General features: G+C 39.5%; 2 protein-coding genes across 3 annotated transcripts; one reads left to right on the top strand and one right to left on the bottom strand.

Moving 5' to 3' along the window:
- Positions 1 to 799: 799 nt before the first annotated feature.
- LOC103379241 (high choriolytic enzyme 1-like) lies at positions 800 to 1,779 on the bottom strand. The gene has a single exon (XM_025055781.1). It carries the CDS (start codon positions 1,747 to 1,749, stop codon positions 961 to 963), a length of 789 nt encoding a protein of 262 aa, XP_024911549.1. The 5' UTR covers positions 1,750 to 1,779; the 3' UTR covers positions 800 to 960.
- Positions 1,724 to 19,291, top strand: LOC112487048 (solute carrier organic anion transporter family member 3A1-like). Of its 2 annotated transcripts, XM_025055775.1 has the most exons (9): positions 1,724 to 1,854; positions 2,207 to 2,342; positions 7,425 to 7,884; positions 15,750 to 15,848; positions 16,012 to 16,275; positions 16,380 to 16,544; positions 16,643 to 16,841; positions 18,340 to 18,475; positions 18,609 to 19,291. In XM_025055775.1, the coding sequence occupies exons 2-9, from the start codon at positions 2,316 to 2,318 to the stop codon at positions 18,783 to 18,785; spliced, it is 1,527 nt and encodes a 508-aa protein (XP_024911543.1). In that variant the 5' UTR covers positions 1,724 to 1,854; positions 2,207 to 2,315; the 3' UTR covers positions 18,786 to 19,291. The 2 variants fall into 2 exon arrangements, with proteins under 2 accessions (XP_024911543.1, XP_024911542.1); XM_025055774.1 differs by lacking the exons at positions 1,724 to 1,854; positions 2,207 to 2,342 and adding an exon at positions 3,485 to 4,188.
- The last annotated feature ends 688 nt before the right edge of the window (positions 19,292 to 19,979 follow it).

Raw genomic sequence — 19,979 nt, 5'->3', positions numbered from 1 at the left:
GAACTTTATATACCACAGACTTGTCTCCTTATCTTTTCTTCCTAAATTCCAGTAAAAGTGGTCGATGCCTGTGGAGTACAGTGATACTGGCAATGTAGAACAGAACTTCAATGATGTAGTAAAAAAGTTATATTTTCCACTCAAATAGTTTGATGTAACCATGATATAAATAGGACATAATGAAGAATGTCTTTATATATAATATGACATTTGAGTTGTAAATAAGTAGAGAACTGTAAAAACTTGTTGTTGATTATTTTTTGATGTGCTGACAACTCTCCGACCAATTTTAATAATTACTGTCAAGTACAACTCTTTACGAGACAAATAACATATTGACCATGTCTAAAACAAAGATTTTCTCAAGATGTTTCATTTATATATGTACTCTGCCTTCATGGGTGTTAGATCACTGTAGTATCTCCAAGAAAATACACCGTATTGTTTTGTTTTCCTGTCTTTGTCTCTTCTGAAGACCAAACAAGACCTCTCAGATATTTGGAAAAATATTTTTTGTATGATATTTTCCTCCAGTAAAATCTATTCTAACAGGCCTTGTATTCTAATAGGATTAAAGGTTCACTGGTTTAAACAGGTGCTGTATGAGTGGAGGAGGGGATTAGATTAACTGGAGCCACTCACATGACCGCAGGCTTACATGTATTTGTTAATGTTTGTTTTTCTACCATGTGTCTTGCACCTTTAAAATAATAGTTGTTCTGTATAGAATTAAATACATTGATGGAATAATAATTGATTAGATTAAAAAAATGAATGAATGTGAATATGTATTATGTTAGTTTGGTCGATGTCACAGGAAAATCAAAATAATTTCAAAATGTGTTTTAGATAAGTAACAGAACATACAGATGTTTAAGGTATAGTTGCTTTTAATTAGTTGCACAAGAATTCACAAGCAATAAGAGTAACTGTCACTCTACATAGACAGCACTATCATGATCAGCAGCTGTAGAGAAGGTTGATCCTCATGATGTCCCAGTAGGACATGCCCCGTCTCTGGCCGATCTGGACGTTGGCGTCAGGGATGGGGGTGATGCTGTCTCTGCCGTACTGGATGGAGAAGGCTGTTCTTCCATAGTGCATGATGGAGGAGTAGTCGTAGGGAGTGTTCAGGTTGTTGGTGGACTGCTTGTAGAAGTTGTAGGCCATCTGTGGGTTGATGTTCTCCCAGTTGATCCTGACGTAGTAGTCTCTGTCGCTCCTGGTCTGCTCGTGCTGGAAGCCCAGAGCGTGGTTGATCTCGTGCTGGATGATGCCGTGGTAGAGGCAGCCCTGTTTGTTGAGAGAGAGCACCTGTCTTCCTCCCTCTCTGCCCAGAGCAGAGAAACATCCAGCTCTGTTCTCAATGCTGATGTAGTCGTACTCGCTCTGACGGGGGACGAAGCGGAGGCAGGTCTTGCTGTGGTAGACGTTCATGGCGTACTGGATCTTCTGCCTTTCCCAGCTGGTGAACTCACTGCTCACAGTGAAGGGGATGGTCACCAGACCATTGGAACCTTTCCTCCACTGGCAGCTCTGAGACCAGCACATCATGGCGTTTCTGGTTCTGGGAGCCAGCAGGTCTCCTTCCAGAAGGATCTCATCTGTGGCATTGTTGGAGGTCAGAATCCTGGTGCTGATGTCAACGCCGTCTGTGGCTTCTTCTTCATTTCCTTCATCCTGGAGAGGATGAGCCTGAGAGAGGCCGAGCAGCAGCAGCAGCATCAGCAGACTGACAGTGGGAGTCATCTTCAGGATTGATCTGGACCTTGTGTGGAGATCTACTGTGGAGAGACTCCTGATGATCTGTGCTGGATCCACTGCTGTCCAGGCTCTTTATACACCTCTCTACAGGTGTGTCTGCAGCAGGATTATGGGCTGGGGTCACCACTGTTAGGCCTAAATAAACCTCTGGAGGGAGGACTCCACAGACAAACCCACTGATCCAACATGGTTGTTGTTTCTGGTCAGTGTGTGGATTACAGTGTGGTGTCAATGTAACCTGAGTGAAATAATTTGTGTCTGCGTCTTTAAATATATTTAAATCATGTTTTAAGAAACAAAGAGACTCGTATTAAAGATTTGGGGAAGAGGATTTTTTTATTATTCATTTACTGAAGATGCTGCCACTAAGTCTTATTTACTGACTGTGTTGCTAATACCTTTGCTCACATCTGTCATTTTTACTGTATTATCCATTATTTAGATTTCCAATAGGGTCAAGGGTGCAATGATCTTCAGACTCTACATCAATACAACGGCAAGAAACCAATAACACAAAGAGTGGGAGACAAAACTTCACTTCCAAGATTCCCATGCCATTTTACCCAGGAGCCAATGCGGTGAGATCTAATTTTTTTTTTTTTCTCTCTATGTTACAATCTGTGTTCATGAAAAAAAAAACTGTTGCACATGCACAGTATGTGTACAGTAGCTGGGTCGATTGTTGCCTTCAGAACTATCATTGGTATAATTTAGATTTTATTATTGTAGGTTAAATGCACAAGTGCATTTCTCTTACACTGGCCTCAGTGATTATGAGACATCTTAAAATAATGTCTTCACTTGGCCAGGGCTGCATCGGCAGGCGCTGTGATCAGTCCTAAATCACCGCAGGCACTCTGAATGACTCTATGAGAAATGGATGCTGCCTTGCTGAGTCCACAGTTTGTCTGATAGATTGTGCTGTTTCAGATGCTAGTGAATTGGTCCTGACTGTTCTGTGGAATATTGTGGAGCCAAAAGCTGCAGGGTCAGTGTTGAGCGAGCTTGGCACTCTGTTCTCTTATTTCACAGTTATAATCGGAGATCTTCCGCCATGGTATTTCACTGCTGTCGTTTTTTTTTCTTTTTTTTCCTGCCTGACAAACTCAGAGCACATGAAATGCAAATGCTTTCAAATGGCTTAGTGGGTCGAAAATGAAAAGCTAGCATTGCTCAAGTGATCTGTGGGTTTAGCATATTGTAAAAGGCAGAATGATTGACCACAGGCTTTATTGCTCTCATCATTAAGTCTATGCAGTGGATATTTATCACTGCTCATCTCATCTTACATATTACCTGAAATATTCTTTTTGCTTTTTGTTTGCGTCTTGTCTTTGATGTATTTGATGAAATGCAAAGATGTAACTATGGAATAATTTATGTCATGTGACTAGATATCTTATTTTTATATTTTACCTTTTTCTCTTTATATTATAATAGTTTATATTTACACTCATCTTTGCCAGTACATCCCGAAAAATAATAATTTTAAACAAATAATAATTATGACTAATGTAATTAGAATAATAGAAATATTATTTTTGCTCTCACTTGCTGAAATAGAGATTTGGTTGAAAATTTGATAAAATTTTTGGTTAAATGTTAATTTTCAGAATCCTCCCCACCTCCCACCCCACCTGAGCTCGGGAGACCATTTTACCTCCCATGTGACACGGTCTGTGTCTGAATAGACTCGTCAGATCATGTCAGTGAAGAGCAGCTGCGTTTGTTGATAATGAAGGAGTGCAAACCACGACAGACACCTCGGTGGCTCCACTGATGAGATGTGACATTGATTGGGGTGAAGGTCTGGGGAGGAGAGAGAGAGAGAGGGGGGGGGGGGGAGAGGGAAAGAAAGAGAGAGAGAAGGGAGAGAGACTGTGGATGTGGATGGGAGGAGCATCATAGTCTGGATGCGGAGCTGCTGGTCGCAGCCGGAAAGAAACAACATCAGGAGCAGCGGAGGAGACAGGCATGTAGAGAGAGCGTCCTGTAGAGATTATAGACCGCTGTGGATCTGAACACACGGAGCAGTTGCGTGTAGATATGATGTAGTGTCACAGAGCGGACAGAGGCGGTGAAGAGCTCGCAAAACTGTGCGCAACCCCGAGTGGACAGACCGAACCGCTATCTCACTGTAAGGCCACTGCCTGGTGACTGGCACTTTCTCTGCGGTGCATCTCGTCATCACAACCCGATGCCCTCCGCCGGACCGGACCAGGTCACTTTGATGCCGCCTAAGCCGACCAGAGCCTGAGCCGCAGGATGCAGGTTAAAAACCAGATCTGCACCGAGCGGAGCAGCACCGACGACCCGGAGCAGGAGGACAACCAGAAGAAGACCTCTTGCTTTTCTAACATCAAGATTTTCCTGGTGTCGGAATGCGCGCTGATGCTGGCACAGGGCACCGTGGGCGCCTATCTGGTGAGTTTCACGGCACAACTCCCGGAGAAACGTCGTGTATCTCCGGTGGCGCCGCTGTGACGCTGCGCCCTTCAAACCGACACAGGTGGACAGTGGGTATAGAGGGCGATGCGGCTTATAATTCTCGTTTTGTTCGCGATCACGTTATCCGGTGAGCAGTGACGCTTCACTTTAGCTGATTGATGAGCTGCTGCGTTATCATCCGTCAGGCCTTTGCAGCATCCGCACGACACAAAGCGCGTCACAGTGGGCGCAGGCTGCACCTTGACGGTGGAAAAGTAAAATCCGTGTGCATGGAGGAATGGTCTGCAGGAGGTTGGGCAGGTTACGAAACTGCTGGTCAGGATAGGCCGTTCACCGTGCTGCAGCAGGCCTTGATGACCATGATGTAGTGTATTTACTGTATGTAAATATAGGCCCAGGGATGACGTGATGGTCCTTTACAGACCGGTCACAGAAGCACCGGGGTTATATTTTGTATCTATGGCTGTTTGGTGAGGGGGGAGTTACTAAAACCATGTGCCTGAACAGACATTAAACCTGCAGTGTTTATGTCAAATGTATGTAAACCTGTAGTCGGTTTAACAGGCTTGGAGTATGCAGCTGTCATCCTGCACCTGATGTTGTGGGTTTTTTTTAAATCCCCTACAATTAAACCCTTTTTTTACTCTGCATGCAGAAACAGAACTGCTTCACCTCCTCCTACAAATACCAAGGTCAAAATGTCCAATCCCGTAAAGAACCGGCATAAACCTGTAATGCACTTTACAGAAGGAACTCTTTTAAATGTTGAATTGAAGTTTTATTTATTGAGGCATAACATAAACCTGTAATGCACTTTACAGAAAAAAACTCTTTTAAATGTTGAATTGAAGTTTAAACTGAAGATAATTCTGAAGAGTTTAAGTGTAATTTTTAGTTCTCACATGATAAAGCCTTGTTTCTGAAACACACAACCTGAGATGTACTTTAAGAAGTTTTTTTTTTATATAAGTTGTTCATGGTGCAAAGCAGGCAAAGGACAAAAACAAAGACTTTAGGTCCAGTAGAAGAAAAAAAAACGAAGACATGACTCTGCAGAGACACTAATAAATGAATAACCGCAGAAAATTCCACTTTGGTGAGAAACGTACTGTAGAAACCGGACTAGTAAACAAAGGACGACAAAATGATGATGGATCCTGGAGGCAACATCTAAAGAATAACTGAAATTTCAGAAAACAGTTCATAATCATTGAGCAATTCCAGACTTTTTAAACACATATACAAGTGTTAGTTCCTATACATTAACGTTAATGTCATTGATTTTTCATCGTGGTCTAAATTTAAAACCCTGCAGATTTGTAATTCAATGCACATGTGGCTGACAGGGGCATTTGATATGTATAAAAATACCTCTGTACTTTTTTTTTGTAATTGTAAGACAGCGACTCAAAGATGTTGAAGTAGATTCTCGTGTCTTTCTTCAATTCCTGCTAAATCAGCATTGAGTTCAACTAAACAAACATGTTTCACATTTAGTATCATAAGTAAATTCTAAGTAAACTGAAACCAGAAGATCGTTGTATTTCATAACAGATACATTTTGTTACAGCTTTGTTTGATAATAAGGTTAGGAAACATTTGTGGACAGGTTACACACAGGTGGTGCTATTTCTCAGAGCTGGAGACAAATCCTAAGATTTTCACCTGACATTAAATTTAATGTGTTTATACACAACATGGTTTCTAACATGTCTGTGTGTCCACTAGGAAAAATTGATGTCGCAGTAGAATTATGTATAACCAAAAAAAAAAAAAGAGCAATAAATCCAATTAAAAAACATGACCTAGAAGTCGGTTGTGTGTTGCTCTGGTGGTTTTGTAAAATGTAGGTCTTTTAAAAATAACGCTACTTCTCAATTAAAGGTTTTAGGTCTTGTGAAGACCTAATTTCTTTATTTGAACACATTGTCCACAAACCGTGCTTGGCCCACTTTCTCCAAATGAAAATAAACTCAAATCTTCAGCCTTTATTGCATTTTTTTAAGAAGCTGTAACAAACCTTTACACTGTAGATTCAGGGGACTGATTTCCAACGTAAGAATCCGTTTAGTGGACAGAGATAATACAGTATGATGGAATATGATGTACCTCAGCAGACAGCACCTGTACCCAGGACACAGCTGGCAACAATGTCTTTGTTCTGCTGCATCATTAGCGCAGATGCAAAAGGTTTTTTTTTTTGGTTCTGTTTTCTTTTAAAGCCTCGACTCACATTTGTGCTGCACTCACCCAACTCTGCTGGGTCGGCAGCAGCCTGGACCATAGGGGATTATGATGAGAAGTCAGGGATGAATTCTGGTGATGAAGATGTTTGAAGCAGCTCACCTGCAGCGGAGCTCAGCTTCTGTGTGGTAGCAACAGGTCGCTAACGTTGGTACAAGTTCTGAGTGCGTCACAGATGATGGCAGTATCAGTCTGGTAATAAATAACACCTGGAAAACTCCATTACACTGCAGAATGTTGTTTTACATCACATGGTTTCATTTTGTTTGAAGAAAACTCTGCTAAAGGCCATCAGTGACTGTTGTCCTTGATGTTAAAAAACCCTTCAAACTGCTGACATTGTTGACCTACTCAAGAATTCTGAGACTCTAAACTGCAGTAGGAAAACACGCTACACTGACTGACCGGTGCACGGCTGGTCGTGGTGAAAAAAGCAGTCACTGGATCTGTTCGCTGTTTCTGAGTCCGAGTACGTGTTTTAGATAGGAACTAAATTATTTAGTTGTTCCCTAAAATAAAACACTCATTTACTGAAGCTGTTGAGCTGCTCTTTTTACCTTTACAAACTCACTGTGATGTCAAGGTCAAACTGGGCTGCTTGCTTTATCAAATGACAGATAGGATGTCTGTTCTTTTGCCCTTTCTAGTGTCGTGGAGATCATGGACAGTGAGTTAGTGTCTGTTGTTGATGTCACAACCAGGACCTGTGGCTGTGAGCCTGTTCTGTTCTCCAATAAAGTGATGACAAAAAAAGACCAAAGTGTTAACTAGTCTGACCATAGGAGGGTTAAAGGTCGAGCTTAGGATACAGTCGGCTTTAAATGCTGTGGTTCTACAGTCGGCTTTAAATTCTGTGGTTCTACAGTCGGATGTTTTGCAGATACAGTGTTCTGCTTAACTGACTTTTATCCTTGTAAAGTCTCAAACTTCAAACTTCAAACTTTTCTCTCTCTCCCTCTGTTTGCCAGGTCAGTGTTCTAACCACTCTGGAAAGACGCTTCAACCTGCAGAGTGCTGATGTGGGCGTCATTGCCAGCAGCTTTGAAATTGGCAACCTGGCTCTCATCTTGTTTGTCAGCTACTTTGGTGCCAAGGCCCACAGACCCCGACTGATCGGCTGTGGTGGCATTGTCATGGCACTAGGGGCGTTGCTATCAGCCCTGCCAGAGTTTCTGACCCACCAGTACGAGTACGAGGCCAGCGACTCATGGCACGCCGAGGACGGCAGGGACATCTGCTCCAACAACTCCCGATCAGAAAACCAAGACTCTGGTTTTAAATGTAGCGACAGAGCAAACACTAACATGATGTACCTTTTGTTGATCGGAGCCCAGGTCCTGTTGGGCATCGGCGCCACACCTGTGCAGCCTCTGGGAGTGTCTTACATCGATGACCATGTCCACAGGAAGGACTCCTCACTTTACATAGGTGAGTCTGTCGTGCTGCTTCAGAACTAAGAAAAAAAGAGGAAAATTATATGACATGATTTTTGTTAGTAAAATCTAAAAGGAGGACAATTCAATGACACCACGGTGTTTAAACTCACAACTTTTTGAAGTGTGCTGCACCGAAACCTTTCCTGAAAAAAAAAAGAATCGTAGATTTTCTTCACTTTCTAAACCTTATATCACATCTCTGAGAAGCATTTGGGAAAATCAGGTCTGAGAAAACATTCAGTTGTCTGCAGATTAAGAACACATCATATCAGTTTGTTCATCATAATTAACCAAATAATTACTGCAACAAGAGAGAAATCTATGGTGGTAACAGGAAGTGTTCACAGGAAGTGGCCTGACGATGTACAGTAACATTTTTAGTAACAAGTGGAAGAGTCATGTTTATGCTCATTGCACATACTTGTACAGTACATTGTACACACGAACAAACAAAGAAGTTTGTTCTTTACGTTTGACTGACCGACCCATTCCTGGGGAACAAGGAGTCGTTTGTTGTTAAATGTGGTCCTTTAATGGACTGTTGTTCTGAGCCTGATGTACCGCGTCGCCCAGTGACTGCTGGGACTGGTTTCAGCTTCTCCTGAGAACCTGAAAATGATTAAGTACAAGATGAAGACTAAACATTAAAAACATTTATTCCTTTGTCATTCCCACCTGCCCCTTTGTGTTGACCAACCAAAATAACTTTAATGTAGGCCTTAAGGTAGCTGATTGTATTACGTTTATTAAATTAGTCATGAAAAAGGAAAAAGCATTTCCTGCTTCAACAACTCCTTCGGCTTTTATGGATAAATATCCTTTTCCGAAAGTAATTAGAATCCCAGGATATTTTAATATCAGCAACCGGAATAAATATTTGTCAATTAAAACATTATTTTGATGAACTTGGGAATTGACTGTGACGTTGATGCCCACATGTGAACCTAATTATTAGTTCTGTGTAACGCACAAAGAGGATTATAATAGAATTACAAGATTGCAATATTAGATTACCAAAACCACATTAGTGATATAATCTTTATAATCGGTCATAATTAAGCAGAAAAATGATGGTTGCTGTGCTCGCACTGAGCGTCATTAACATCCAGGACATGTTTCAGGCCTGGTGACTCTTAACTGCTAATTATTGAGCTGCTCTGTGTTTATAAATAATGTTAATTACTGTATGTGGTGTGGATCAGTCAATAAAATAGTCCTTTGTGTTGATGAATAGATTTAAAGCCCCCCCACCCCCCACCCCCAAAAAAGTAATGTTTTATTTTAGCATTTATTTAGCCATTTATTTTAGCCTGGGAAGGGGAGCTACGTGTTTAGTCTTACTAACCAAGAATTTCGTAATATTTGGACAAAACTTCTTTGTTTCGTATACATATACGTATCATCTGTAAGGAAACGTAGTTTGTTTTTGTCCTTTCTCTTGTGACATCAGAACATCTCTGAACGTCCGCACTGGTTTTTCTCCTCACTAAGACATTTAAAAGCCCATTTTCTGTTTGAGGAACCTAAGACTACTGTGTGTGGCTGTGTTTATGTTGATGCACTGTGGCAAACTACGAAGGAGTCCAGAAGCAGAGGACTTCAGAGCAGACACCAAAGGGTGACATAACACACACGGAGGGCCGTGTGCCAGGGTTGCCAAGGCAACGGTAGAGAGTATGTGGATGTCTGATCTTCTCTCAGCTAAAAGCAGAGCTCCATCTGGACAGATGGAGAGGCTGAAAACGAAGGTTAAATAGGGGCTGGAAGTGGAAGTGCTGGTAATTGTCTGTGCGGCAATTGCAAATAAATGTAAATGTGATTAGTTGTTTATCAGAGGAGTCTATTTTCTGCTTCAGCAACTGTTCAATATCTATCCACCGGGGCCAGAGGAAATGTCTTACCCTCTGTAAGGATCCCAGTTAGTTTGGCTAAAGATAAAGTTAGCTGTGTGTCATTTGTCTGCATTTCAAATGCAGCGGTCCTTCAGTTCATCTTAAAGCAGCTAACTATTTTGTGATGGGCACATCTGAACTAGTGGTTGATCACACCTATCCAGGTTACACCGTTTTGTACTAATTACTCATTTATTTTTCGTCTTTTAAGAACAGCTCATCTATAGGTTTTCAGTCTCCGTGTCTTTGTGTCCACTCTTCCCACCTAGAAACTCACTTGTTTTCCTTTAACATAATAAGTATCTATATATATATTTAATTACAAAATGAATGCTGTAAACCTACCTGTTTGTTAAAATAACCACATAAATAAGTTGTTATTGTGTTGGAGCATCAAATCTGCAGTGGAACCTTTTTACCTCCTTGTTCTTGGCTGGTTGTGTTGTTTCTCCGTGTTGTAGTGTCGGCCTCCTGCAGGGTGAGAAGGCCCGCGGTTTGTTGTGAACATTTTGTGACAGCACAATAATAGTAAAGGGAGAGGGGGAGGAAAGAGAGGAGAGGTGAGGAGGAAAGGAGGAGAGGAGAGGAGAAATGGCTAGCACAGCGCTCAATTCACAATTTGCGCTTCATCTTCTGCCAGGCTCCGGGCCAACTCATAGCAGATGGTGTTCAAGCATGTGTGTTATTTTCTTTTCATATCTAAAATAAAATAATTTTTACTTCAGCTAACTGAATATGCAGTTATTGATGATAATCAGGGTGGAGGAGGAGTGGTGTGATATGATAGAGCCGCCCAAGTGACGACTACAACTGCTCTTAGTGACCAGTGAGTTTCAATTTTTATCTTAATAATTGTATTCATCTTTTATTAAAATGTCGAAATAGTTATTTAATTTGTCCTTAATATTTTGGAAAACAAAACATCTCTAGTATATATTTTTTTAATTCCTTACTACAGACTTTCTTGAAGAGTCTGATACAGTGTCAACAGAACAGTATGTGTTGTTCTGCAGTCAGGGATGAGCAGCAACTTGGAATTAAAAGCCCTTGAAATTTCTCAATTTGACCTTAAAATTTCTGCGCTCTTTAATGTTCTTTAATCTTTAGTGAATATAAAAATGATTTCACAACTTGGGAGTTTTTAGTCAGACTTTTATACAACAAATACTATATATAATAATAATAAGTGTTTTTCACCTAGAAAGATAAAATATTGAATCACATACTCACAATAGCTGATAATAAATGATTAATACAGTAAAAAAAATCATGTTATGAATGGCAGAAGATTAGTCAATAATACAATCATATTTAACTACTAGTTTATTAGGGTAAAATACTACTAAACCCAGCATAAAAATGCATCCACGATGACCCAAAAGTAATTGAAAAGTCCATTTTTGACACTGTTCTCGGGCATTGACTGTGTCTGAAAATCCTTGAGTGTGAAGATACAGGTTCATTGTCAGAAACACTCTAAATAATGCAACATGACAGGGAACCATTTAGGCCGTGTTTAGCAAACACTGAACCAAATGATTAAATATTAAAAACCTCTCAGTGTCTCATGCAGGGTGAGGCTGTTGTGTTGTGGCCACTCCTTTACCTCACATTTATCAAAACAGCCTGAATGAGACACTCAGGACATTTACAATAACACACGACCTGCCCTGCATCCGCTCTGCATCCTGTTTCCTGTATTACTGCAGTCTGTTTTCTCTCAAATGACAATTCAGGCAAACTTAAAACAAATAAAGAAAACTCACTGATTTGATGATGGAATTTGCATGATTTTTACTTTATTTTATTTATTTATTTGCTATTTTTTTCTTTGAGCTGTTGCAGCTGAGTATCCACTGGGTCCGTTACTAAATCTATTACTGAAAACATTATCTGAAAGTAAGTTTAGAGATGCACTATTAGATTTAAATAACACAATAATACTGTACTCTACTTCACTCTACTCATGGACCAGAGCACTCAAGCTGCATTAACAGGTGTCTGCCTCCAGGGGAGTGAGAGGAAGCGTTCACTCTGTGTATATAAACACTCACCTATTATCACTGCATTTTACAGAACAACAAAAACATGACACAGATTTCATTTCACCAGTGCGTACTGTAGACCTGTGAGCAGATTTGTGTAAAAGATACGAATAGAATTAGAATAGAGACAGTTTTTTATTGGAGTAACTTTACTGTATAGATACAGTTTAGTACAAAATTTGTGTAAAAGATATGAATAGGGAAAAAACTGTCTTTTATTGGAGTGATTTTACTGTATAGATACAGTTTAGTACAAAGGTTTGGATTGATGATTTATTTCACTATATTTTTGTATTTTTACTGCAAATACTGCAAAAATAGTCTCAGACTGTTGATGTGACATGTGGCAGTAGATGGCTTTAAAAAAGAAAAAGAAAATAGAGAGAGTGAGGGCTGTTGAAAGAATACGTCATTTTTCTTCAATTCCTGTGAGAACTTTAGTGATGTGTTCAACTAAACAGGAACAGGTTTCAGTTGGTAAATTGTGGATAAATTCAAACTATCATCATTAACTTACATTACATATAATTGTCTTTGATTTTTTTTTGTTTGGTTGTTCTCTAGTATAAAAAAAATGTTCAGAGGTTCCGAAAAGGTCGAGAAACACTGATGTAACCTACGCGACATGCGGGGACTCGCCTTAAAAGCAGGAGGAGAAGAAGTCTTATCAGACACTGACCCACCTGCTCCTGAGCTGTGTTGACTCTTATGTCCAGGGTGGATTGTAATTAGGTTATTGATTGCTGTCTGCCTGGTGACTGATGCCCAGGGCAACAGCAACAAGCCCCTCTCCTCTATTGTACCTCTCACGCAGCCTCTAAAAGAAACAGATTTTCAATTAAAACAATCTATGCTATGGCTGTTTTTACAATATGGTCCCAGCTGTGTTCTGCACGTTGTTAATGTTAGTATCTGGCTAATGGAAGTATAAATCTTCTTGTGTTTTACAGTAACCGCTCTCCTGCACAGCACAGGAAGTCAGTAGGCTTTTACATCATACTGCTGCAAAACTGGGTTTAGAAACATGTTCTGCTTTTGGTTTTTAAAATGATCGTTATATTCAGTGAAGATGCTCTGTCTTTCACATGTTCACTGTCATCCCAGAATAACCAATGACACGGTATATGTTACGTTTAAATATAGCTTCTTCCTGAGGAGGTACGGTTTCATGTGGCTGAAAATAGATCATATTGTCCCCAGTGGTTTCCTGTGGCGTAGGAAACTAATCAATTGTAACATTCTCCAAACACAGTAGAACATGTGACATCATTGTTTTCACAATGGCCCCGGCCCCAGGACGAACATAATGCAGCTCTGTCACCGGCGTCGGTCTGAGTATACATTTGTGTCGCTGTGATTGTCTTGTGTAAAACAGTGACCTTGTTGTCTGGTTCGGGTACTACAATAGAGCTGCAATTTTTTTTAAAAAGCTTCAGAAATGCATCTGTCCATCTCTTTTATAGACCTTTATATACTTGTGTTTGTTTTGTTTTTGGACCTTTATATACTTGTGTTTGTTTTGGTTTTTTTTTTGTTTTTGTTTTTATTGAAACACTTCCTCCTGCCCTGTCTGTGAATGTTTTCTCACCCGTGGAAATAGAAACGTCTAATACCTGCTGCAGTGATACAAGGACAACACGGTTCACAGCGGTGTTGTACCAGATGAGCTGTATTAACTGCGGGTCAGCATCTCTTCCAGCTTTGTTTTCATCACTGTAATGCTTATAATGAGACGCTGCGAGGCTGCACGTCCTCAGACCTCTGCAGCAAAACGCTCTCACTCCAGTGCAGCGATTACTCTTCCTTTGTAGGACAGCACAGGCAAAAATGGACGCTGACTCAGCACACTGTCCGTTAGGTCCGGCCCAGGTTGTTTTATGGGTGCACCTTTTTAGGAGCACCTTTGCCAGGATACAAAGAACCGGTGATTGAATATTGCCATAATGTGAGTCTGAGTGAGGAATTATTTATAGGCTGGCAGGTGAGCAGGCGGAGCAGCATGACCTTGTCTCTGCTGCGCTCTGCGATGCTAATGATACCAGTACATACGGCTGCTCATATATGAACAGATACATGAATGAGAACATGTGTGTACATATATAAATTAATAAATATCATTTTTTTACTCAGCCAGTGATTTAAAGATATGCATGTGTTTTGTTTAAGTATATCTTAAATATAAATAGATAAAATAAAATATTCCGCAACATTACACTTTTTTATACGGTATTTGACCCCAATGACAATGTGTTTCATCATCTATCATCTCTGAGCGTGAGTAAAGTTTTTCATTCAGCCTTGACCATGTGGCAGGGTCACACTAACAGTGTAACAGTAATACCGGATGTGAGTGATGTATAATCGTACATCTGTCCACTGGGGGATCATAATGTACCGCGTGATGTGATACAGGACCCTATGGATGATACTGTTCAGCGTTGTGACATTATAAGACCAAACAGGCTGACTTATATCGCAACTACCGCCATGAAGAACAAGGATTATTAATACATGCTCAAAGAAACGTATACCAATCCATTAGAACTGATTAATCAAGTTAAATTAAAATGAAAAACAATTCTGTTTTTATTCATGACTAATTTGAATGCTGGAGTTATTCATGTAGACCACGTCATGTACAGTACAGTGGTTACTGGTCTGTAGGACAGTTACATGACAAAAAGACGTCCTCTGCCTGGTCACACAGTGCTGGTATTTACAGTGTACTTTACTGCTTGAAATAATGATCCAGGGGAACTGCTGTATAATTTATTCCTGGCTATAATGTAGCTAAACTAGAAAGTGATCTTATGGCTGTTTCCAACGTTGCTTTTAGTCTTTGGACCAAAGCTGAGGATCTTTTTATAGAAATAAAGTAAACTGTGGCTGCTGTGTCACTGCCGTACCGGCTGCTCCTACACTAAAAACCCATTTCCTGCTTGATTATTTATGATCCCACGGGATAATCTAGTCTTAGATCAATTAACCTGTGCAGCCTAAGAGCTGCATATTACGCTGCCGGTGACTAAATCTGTCAGTGGGAGACATCTGGTGAAATTGAAAGTCCTCTCACATGAACTCTGTACAAAGTCCTTCCTAAAATAGAACCCAGTTGGATCTCATCCGTACTGTAAATTTTACCACACCAGTGTTCTGAAGTGCAGAAGGCTTTTGCACATTCCTTTTCCAGTTCCTTTGACATGAACTGTTCAACACCAATAATCTTTATATGGAATTAGACCGGTCATCTTTTTGTTGCTTGTCTCCCAAGTGAGACCAGGAAGTGTGGACGCCTGACTTCAGTTTTAGCCTCCTCTCGTTTCCACGTGGATCAGTTTTAATACATTTTTAATTTATTTCTTTCATCTATCATATATTCAGATGCTCTTCATGTTCTAGATCGTCTAGATCTAACATCTAACAGAGGAGACCTAATCACCTGCTTGTCCAGATCTTCACCTTGAACTGACCTGATTGTTGCTGAGTTATTTACATGTTACCTGTGACCTGTGTATATTTAATAGTATCTGTAACATATATATATATATATACTTAATATAAGTCACTTGAGTTATTTACATCTTACCTGTGACCTGTGTATATTTTATAGTATCTGTAACACATATATATATATATATACTTAATATATATAGATTTAACGTGTTTTTGAGTAATTGAATGCTGTTTTTTTAGTGTGTTCTTCGTGAATTATACTGCAGCTCAAGTTGGAAAATTATAGACGAGTCTCATAAGTCATAGCATTTTTTACACAATACTGCCCTCTACTGACGTACTATAGAAAACACATTGACTGAGTACAGCCGAATGGGAAAATAGAAGTGATATTTTTAAAATTAACACCATACATTGAATTAATTCCCAACTAACATTTTATATTCTTTCCTCTGTTTTTTACACAGGTATTTTATTTTCAACTCTCGTGTTCGGACCGGCCTGTGGCTTCATCTTAGGTTCTGTCTGTACCAAAGTCTATGTTGATGCAGTCTTCATCGACACCAGTGAGTTGATCTTTTTTTCTCTCTCTCTCTCTCAAAATGATCTTTTGGACAGTTTAAGATGACCGTAACAGCAGCTCATGATTTATATAAAGACTCTGACTTATTGCCTTCAGATGTTGCTTTCAAATAGCAGTGGTTAAATTCACCTACTCCCTCTGTTCAGGTAAACTGGACATCACCCCAGATGACCCTCGCTGGATCGGGGCGTGGTGGGCCGGCTTCCTGCTCTGTGGTGCCTTACTCTTCCTGTCTGCCCTCTTCATGTTCGGCTTCCCCCAGGCGCTGGATGAGCAGGACATGAACAGTGGAGGGGAGAGTGAGCAGGCGATGCTGCCTCCTTCCATATCCATGGACTTCCAAGGCTCCAAACCCAATGGGACCTTTTTTGATTTTAACAGCGGACTTTCAGTCTGTGACCATCTGAGAGGTAAAACCAAACAAAAGCTGAATCATGGGAGGATTTTTTTATATATTTATAAAGGCTCAGAATGTATTGGTTTTTTTTAACCCATTTCCACTTCTCTCACTCAGTAATCCCACGGGTTACCAGACATCTACTGTCTAATCCAGTGTTCACGTGCATCACACTGGCGGCCTGCATGGAGATAGCGGTGGTAGCCGGCTTTGCTGCCTTCCTGGGGAAGTACCTGGAGCAACAGTTTAACCTTACCACCTCATCAGCCAACCAGCTGCTGGGTAGGCAGGCAGGATTTCATCACAGCAGATAAGGGAGATTAGGATTACTTCAGAGGGATGTTTACAGAAGGGTAAACATTTGTGTCGTTCTCCTCCAGGTATGACGGCGATCCCCTGTGCCTGTCTGGGAATCTTCCTGGGGGGGCTGCTGGTTAAGAAGCTGAACCTCTCAGCTCTGGGTGCTGTGCGTATGGCCATGCTGGTCAACCTGGTGTCCACTGCCTGCTACGTATCATTTCTCTTCTTGGGCTGTGACACAGGACCTGTGGCTGGAGTGACCGTGGCTTACGGCAATGAGTAAGAATGAAGAGAAACAGATCCGTTTTATTCCAATAGCACAAATTCACTGAACAGGTGGGAGAGAGAAAACCCTCATTTCTGAGTGGCGAAAAGAAATATTTCTGTCAAATGAGACAAAACAAAAATATCTATATGCACAGAGAAGTGGCCTATATTTGAAGAAAAAGAAAAGAGTAACTGTATCACCCAAAGAACACTATCCCCACATTGGAAATGAGGTACAATCTTCCCATGTTGCCTTTTCTCTACTCCTGTAGAAACTATTAGAAACATAAATGTCCCTTTCTTTTCTTTTTTCTCAAATCTTTCCATTGGCGATCATCCATTCGCCGTACTCACAGACACACGACCTTGTTTTGTCACAGGGATGAATAACACCGGATGGATATAAGATACAGTAGATATCATGGTTTCAGAAAAGGAAAAATATACATCCACACATTCTACAGTTACTCTCATGAATAAAGGATGAATTCTAAGAATATTGTCAACTCCAGCAAACTACATGAGCATTTGTTTATTTCCCAGAATCACAGGGCAGCAGGTCAAGAAGTTTTTAATGCTGTAAAACTGCTGAATGGCCCTCTATTGTATAAACAGCTGACATCAGCAGCACGTAATGATTTTGACAGTGGTTTGAAGCTACGAGGCATTCATTTATATTTAAAGTGCAAACCATGGCTTAAAAACTGCTGTTATTGCCACATTTACAGGAATATGTGGATATGTTGGAAAATACTCTGCTCCCCCTGTCTTGCCAAGAAGTAGATGAGGAGATCAATAACACTTTCATGTCTCTCTGGTAAATAAGTTTAAGCCAGCAGACAGTTAGCATAGCTCAGCATATAGAGTGAAAGCAGCCATCTCATTTAAGTCTTGGCAGCTCACCCCGAAGAGTATTTTCCCTGATGTTTGGATACTCCCTGCTCCCTCTACTGTATACGCCTGCCATGTTTTAGGAGACTTCAAATAACAGGAGTCGTAACGCAGGTCCAATGCACTGTGGCTCATCTGCAGGAACTGAATAATCAATGCACTTTGAGATAGCGTGACCTTTGTGATGGGTACACTGTGGCCTGAAAGCATGCACATAGTCAGCAGCTATATACACAGCTCGGATTATTTACTTCACATCAGAGGTGGGTTGGAGCTACGCTTTTTATGTTGTCTTTGCCAAACGATGATCCTATTATCTAAATGTAGCAGACATTTGGGCTTCAGTAAATTGCGGCCTCTTTTTTCTGTTTTGCCTCATTCTAATGCTGTCAACAGGAAGCCTTCACATCACATAAATATAAACATGCATATATATATGTATGTATATATATATATATATATATATATATGTATATATATATATATATATATATACACATAATTTCCTATCTATGTTAAAGGTTGAATTCCCAGTCGTTAGATGAACACCATGTTTATGCAGTTTTTTTTTTTTGGCTTTTCAATTAATTATTTTTTTAACTTATGACCCACTCCACAGGACACTACAGACCTCCCAGAGACCCGAGCCGCCCTGTATCAGTACATGTAACTGCTACACAGCGTCTGTGAGTCCTGTCTGTGGGTCCAACGGTGTCACCTACCTCTCAGCCTGCTTCGCTGGCTGCACCAAACCAGTGAGTGGAGACTTTAATATTATCATTAAAAAAAACAAAACATTGTCATGATGTTTGCTAAACACACCGATTGTCCACAGCAGTCTTTGCCCACAGAAACTAAATCCTACTCTCCCTCCTGTCTCTGTGCCAGAACCTGACCAGCTGTTTGTGTATATCCGCTAACACTGAGGATGCAGTGGCATTACCAGGAAAGTGCCCCAGTCCAGGCTGTCAGCAGGCCTTTCTCACCTTCCTGTGTGTGATCTGTGTGTGCAGCATGATTGGAGCTATGGCCCAGACTCCATCTGTCATCATTCTGATTAGGTAATGTATAATTTCTGCTATTGCTTGTAGACTCCACAAGAGGGAGATGTTGACACGTGAAATGATGTACAGAGATTTACCTTAGAGACCAGAAGACTTTTTCATTTAAGCATTTGTTAGTGAGCTGTTAAGCATCAGACTGGCTTAACCATCATCAAATTTAATATAAAAGCTAGTTTTGCAGTGTAGGCAGAAATTAAGTAAATAGGGTCTGCGATTAGACTTTTTAATCAAAAATTTTCACTGTCTAACCACATGACACAAAATTTGTGAAAAAATTTTCCCAAAATGTTCTAATTTGATGAGATCCATGCAGAAAAGACAAAATTTAGAATTTATTTTCAATGGTTTTCATCAAACTTTTTCCCTGTCTGACCACAACATGCGAAATTGAATTTTTTTTAAAAAAAAATCCAGGAAAAAAAATGTTCCTAAAGATTTCTCAAAATACTCTAATTTGATAAGAAACATGCAGATTTTTTTTTAAATGTTCATCAAAATCTTTCACTGTCTGATCACAACACAAAATTTGAAATTTCATAAAAAATTCAGAATTTTTTTTTTCCAAAAGTATTTGTCAAAACCTTGTAATTTTTGACCAAAAATGACACAAAAAGTTCACATTTGGACAAAAACATTATGCAAAAAACTTAAACAAAAAATTATTTTCTAAACATTTTTCAATTTTTTTTATGAATTTCAAAAAAAAATTTTAAAAACTTATATTTAAATATTTAAAAAAAAACTTTTTTCTAAAGATTTTTTAAAAATCTTTTTTTCTAACGATTTTTTAAAAACCTTTTTTTCTAAAGATTTTTTAAAAAGCGTTTTTCCTAAAGATTTTTGAAAAAACTTTTTTCTAAAAATTTTTAAAAAACTTTTTTTCTAAAGATTTTTTTTTCTAAATTTTTTGAAAAAGAAATCTAAAAAATGTTTTTCTAAAAAAGTTTTTTATGCATGTTTTTAAATTTTTCGATAAAATGTTTTTTTCTAAAAACTAATTTTTCAAAATGATGTTCTCAAAAAATTTACCCAAAATATTTTTTTCAAAAAATTAAAAAAAAAAGTTTTGTTTTCCACTAATTTTTTAATAAATATTTTCCCCAAAATATTAAAAAAAAAAAAAAATTTAAATTTTTTTCAAAAAAGTAAAATAAGAATTCTTGGAATCTTTTTTTTTTGGCTTTTTTCACGATGG

Source organism: Cynoglossus semilaevis, chromosome 5, assembly GCF_000523025.1.
Source record: "Cynoglossus semilaevis isolate Cse_v1.0 chromosome 5, Cse_v1.0, whole genome shotgun sequence".
Lineage (NCBI taxonomy): Eukaryota > Metazoa > Chordata > Actinopteri > Pleuronectiformes > Cynoglossidae > Cynoglossus > Cynoglossus semilaevis.
Note: the sequence above shows the minus strand (reverse complement) of the source record. Positions and strands in the feature narration are given on the sequence as shown.